At 53.3% G+C, this 5,000-nt stretch overlaps 1 protein-coding gene across 1 annotated transcript in view; it reads left to right on the forward strand.

Moving 5' to 3' along the window:
* Window positions 1-233: 233 nt before the first annotated feature.
* Window positions 234-5,000, forward strand: part of map3k15 (mitogen-activated protein kinase kinase kinase 15) — a gene marked incomplete at its 5' end in the record, with an annotated part of 15,698 nt that continues 10,931 nt past the window's right edge. The window contains 9 exon segments of the mRNA XM_067251375.1: window positions 234-427; window positions 978-1,146; window positions 1,330-1,436; window positions 2,164-2,334; window positions 2,797-2,909; window positions 3,166-3,325; window positions 3,553-3,703; window positions 3,822-3,929; window positions 4,417-4,466. Coding sequence (XP_067107476.1) covers window positions 234-427; window positions 978-1,146; window positions 1,330-1,436; window positions 2,164-2,334; window positions 2,797-2,909; window positions 3,166-3,325; window positions 3,553-3,703; window positions 3,822-3,929; window positions 4,417-4,466 — 1,223 coding nt within the window.

The following is a 5,000-nucleotide window of genomic DNA, read 5'->3' on the forward strand; positions in this document are numbered from 1 at the left end:
CTCCTCTCTGACACACGCTCCCCATTCTTCTGTCTCTGATCCCTCCCTCCTCACTTCACCTCCCTCCCTCCTCCCTCCCTCCCTCCCTCCCCTCCCTCCCCTCCCTCCCTCCCTCCCCTCCCTCCCTCCCTCCCTCCCTCCCTCCCTCCCTCCCTCCCTCCCTCCCTCCCTCCCTCCCTCCCTCCCTCCCTCTCACCTCCCTCCCTCCCTCCCTCCTCCCTCCCTCCCCTCAGGCGTCCAGTGGTAACTACTACTTCATCCCCTATGTGCTGACTCCTAACCATGAGTACATGTGTTGTGAGAGTGACGCCCAGCGCAGGGCCAGTGAGTACATGCAGCCCAGCTGGGACAACCTGCTGGGGCCTCTGTGTGTCCCCCTGACGGACCGCTTCTCCAACCTGCTCAAGGACATCCACGTCACCTCCTGGTAGCACACACACACACGTACACACAGGCATGTACACCCACACGCACACACACCGGCATGCACACACGCACACAAATCATACATGTGCGCACCCACATGAGTGGAAGGGTGAGGCCCAGATTCCCTTCATGCCAGCTGTTCCCTGGACATGGAGAAACATGCAGCCAGCTCTCCTTCCCTGACCCTGCCTTGTGAAAGACCACCAGGGAATTCTCACATGTCTCTTACATAATGTTACCTACTGCTAGGACTTTCTTTCTCTCTCTCTCTCTCTCTCTCTCTCTCTCTCTCTCTCTCTCTCTCTCTCTCTCTCTCTCTCTCTCTCTCTCTCTCTCTCTCTCTCTCTCTCTCCTCTCTCTCTCTTTCTCTCTCTCTCTCCTCTCTCTCTCTCTCTTTCTCTCTCTCTCTCTCTCTCTCTCTCTCTCTTTCTCTCTCTCTCTCTCTCTCTCTCTCTCTCTCTCTTTCTCTCTCTCCCACTGTCTCTTCCCTCTCTCTTACCCCCTCTTTCTCTCTCTCTCATTACCCCCTTACCCTTGTCTCTCCCCTCCAGTGCGTCCTTCAAGGACACGTTGTTGAACGACATCCGCAAGGCGAGGGATAAGTACCAGGGCGAGGAGCTAGCCAAGGAGCTGTCTCGCATCAAGCTCCGCATCGACAACACCGAGGTCCTCACCCAGGACATAGTGATGAACCTGCTGTTCTCCTACCGAGACATACAGGTACACACACACACACACACATACGTGCACGCGCATACACACACGCACACAGGCATACACACGCCATCACCCCTCCCTGCAAACACACTCAAATACACTGTTAAACACGCCCCACCCCCCTCCCCCCACATACACCCACACACACACACGTACACGCTCACACACATGACCTTTGACCTGTAGGACTACGATGCCATGGTGAAGCTGGTGGAGACCCTGGAGATGCTTCCCACCTGCGACCTCGCCAACCAGCCCATGATCCAGTTCCACTATGCCTTTGCCCTCAACAGGTGGGCTGGCACAACACTGGCAGATGTGTGTCTGTGTGTGTGTGGCTGTCTGGGTGTGTCTGTGCGTGCGTGTCTGTGTGTGTGTGTGTGTGGCTGTCTGGGTGTGTCTGTGCGTGCGTGTCTGTGTGTGTGTGTGTGTGTGGCTGTCTGGGTGTGTCTGTGCGTGCGTGTCTGTGTGTGTGTGTGTGGCTGTCTGGGTGTGTCTGTGCGTGTGTGTCTGTCTGTGTGTCTGCGTGTGTGTGGCTGTCTGGGTGTCTCTGTGCGTGTGTGTCTGTTTGTGTGTCTGTGTGTGTGTGGCTGTCTGGGTGTGTCTGTGCGTGTGTGTCTGTGTCTGTCTGTGTGTGTGTGGCTGTCTGGGTGTGTCTGTCCATGTGTGTCTGTCTGTGTGTGTCTGTGTCTGTGCGTGTGTGCACGCACAGACACGGTGCGGGAGTCGGGCTAGGGAGTCGGGCTAGTAATCCGAAGGTTGCCAGTTCGATTCCCGGTCATGCCAACTGACGTTGTGTCCTTGGGCAAGGCACTTCACCCTACTTGCCTCAGGGGAATGTCCCTGTACTTAGTGTAAGTCGCTCTGGATAAGAACGTCTGCTAAATGACTAAATGTAAATGTGTGCCTTTCGTAATCATTTGTCTGTGTGTGCATATGGATGTGTGCGTCTCCATGCGTGTACGTGTGTATGTGTGTGTGCGTCTGTGTGTGTGTGCGTCTGTGTGTGTGTGTGTGCAGGAGGAACAGTCCAGGAGACAGGGAGCAGGCCCTGCGTGTGATGCTGCAGGTGCTGCAGTCATGTGAGCACCCCGCCCCAGACATGTTCTGTCTGTGTGGGAGGATCTACAAGGACATCTTCCTCGACTCCGACTGCAAGGACATGAAGAACAGAGACAATGCCATCCAGTGGTGAGAACCAGTACTGCAGCTCTCTCGGGTCTCTGACTGCACTTCATTTCCGTTTCACACTTTCTTCCTCTCTTTCTTTCTCTTTCTTTCTTTCTTTCTCTCTCTCTCCTTCTCTCTCTTTCTCTCTCGTAATCTGTGTCCTGTTGTCTCGCTATCTCCCTCTTTTAGTTGTCTCTCTGACTTCAGAGATCATTCCTTCTTCACCATGCACTGAGTTGGGAGTGTGTGTGTAGGGAGTCAGGTGGCTGAGCGGTGAGGGAAGCGGGATAGTAATCCGAAGGTTGCCAGTTCGATTCCCGGTCATGCCAACTGACGTTGTGTCCTTGGGCAAGGCACTTCACCCTACTTGCCTTGGGGGAATGTCCCTGTACTTACTATAAGTCGCTCTGGATAAGAGCGTCTGCTAAATGACTAAATGTAATGTAAATGTAATGTGTCACCCCACTGCCCTCTCCCTGACAGGTACAGGAAAGGCTTTGAGCTGCAGCCGACCCTGTACTCAGGCATCAACCTGGCTGTGCTGCTGATCGTGGCCGGTCTGCAGTTTGAGAGCTCTATCGAGCTCCGGAAGATCGGTCAGAGCACACTGCACACTAGACATGTAGCACACTACGCCTCCATGCTACACGCTGCATACTGCATCCTAAACACGACACACTCTCTAGCACCAGTCACACTTCCTGTCCACCTCTGTCTCCCATGAACTGCCTTTTTCTGCATCGGTTTCTGGATTCCACCTTTATCTTTCTTTCTTTCTCTCCCTCCTTATCTCTCTCCCTCTTTCTCTCTTTCTCTCTTTCTCCCTCCCTCTGTCCCTCCCTCCCTTCTCAGGGGTGAGGCTGAACAGTCTGCTGGGCAGGAAGGGTTCTCTGGAGAAGATGAATAACTACTGGGACGTTGGTCAGTTCTTCACTGTTAGCATGCTGGCTAGCAACATCCCCAAAGCTACACAGGCAGCGGAGAAGCTCTTCAAACTCAAACCCCCCATCTGGTAACACTCACACACCCACACACCCACGCACACACACACACACACACACACACACACACACACACACACACACACACACACAGACGTGCACGCACTTATGCACACTTACACACGCACACATATGAATGAATGAACGCTATAAGTACGACAATTGTATCTGACTTTCATTCAATATCTTGGCTTTTTGTCTTTACCTTCCCAACCCCCTTCACCCCCCCCCCCCCCAGGTACCTGCGCTCCGTGGTCCAGAACCTGCAGCTGATCCAGAGGTTTAAGAAGCCCTCGGTAGAACATTCTCCCCAGAGAGAGAGGCTCAATTTCTGGATGGACATCATCGTGGAGGCCACCCGGGGAACCACCAACGGCCTGCGCTTCCCGGTACACACACACTCATACACTCACACACTCTACACACACATTCTACATACACACACGTAGATGCCTTCTCTCTCTACGCACACACTCTGACTATGTGTGACGGAGGTGTATGTTGCAGGTATTGATCCTGGAGCCCACCAAGGTGTACCAGCCCTCCTATGTCTCCATCAACAATGAAGCTGAGGAGAAGAACGTCTCCATCTGGCACGTCTCTCCCTCGGAAACGGTCAGAACACCTCCTCTCCTCTCCCCCCTCCTCCTCCTCCTCTCCTCCTCCCCCCCCTCCTCATCTCATCTCCTCCTCCCCTACTCATCTCCTCCCCTCCTCTCCTCCTCATCTCATCTCCTCTGCCTCCTCTCCTCCTATTCTCTTCCTCCTCATCTCATCTCCTCCTCTCCTCCTCTCCTCATCCCCTCCTCCTCCTCTCCTCTGCCTCCTCCTCTCCTCCTATTCTCTTCCTCCTGTCCTCCTCATCTCATCTCCTCCTCTCCTCCTACTCCTCCTCCTCTCCTCCTCCCCTCCTCATCTCATCTCCTCCTCTCCTCCTCCTCGTCCTCTCCTCATCCCCTCATTCTCCTCTCCTCTGCCTCCTCCTCTCCTCCTATTCTCTTCCTCCTCTCCTCATCTCCTCCCATCCTCCTCCTCTCCTCCCCCTCTCTCATCATTCTCTTCTTCATCATTTCAGTCTTTTAAACACTCTGCTCCATTCTAGAAGGGGATTCATGAGTGGAACTTCACTGCAACCTCCATTAAAGGAATCAGGTGTGTGTGTACAGTACATGTGTGTGTGTGTGTGTTTGTGGTGTGTGTACAGCAGGTGTGTGTGTGTGGCAGAAATATTAATCTATCAAGTATCAGTCGGTGAAGAAGTTAAGAAAGCTTTATTGCTTGCGGCCGGCCCACAAGGACACAAACATCACACGCCATGGTGCTACAAAGTTTGTCCGCTAGCATGTTATGCTAGCTACCTATTTAAACAAAACCGCTTTCCACAGTCATTGGCTAAAACACAGGCACGCAATTGTCACATGGCTCTTTCATTCATTGGCTCCCTTGCATAGACCTGGCGCGCGTGTGGCGTACGTGTGAGTGCGTGTGTGCGCTCTCTGACCCCTCTAAGCTTGACCATACGATTAAACACCTTTTATGGCCTCTCCTGCAAGATAGTGGTCAGCCCAGGTCACCTTGTTTACCTGAGCCTAGTGTTACCCAGAGTTCACATTTGGGGGTTGGCCTCTCTGCACACAAAGAATGCTGGACATAGTATAATTCTTATTCTTATACAGGATAAAAAGG

Source organism: Osmerus mordax, chromosome 15, assembly GCF_038355195.1.
Source record: "Osmerus mordax isolate fOsmMor3 chromosome 15, fOsmMor3.pri, whole genome shotgun sequence".
Classification (NCBI taxonomy): domain Eukaryota; kingdom Metazoa; phylum Chordata; class Actinopteri; order Osmeriformes; family Osmeridae; genus Osmerus; species Osmerus mordax.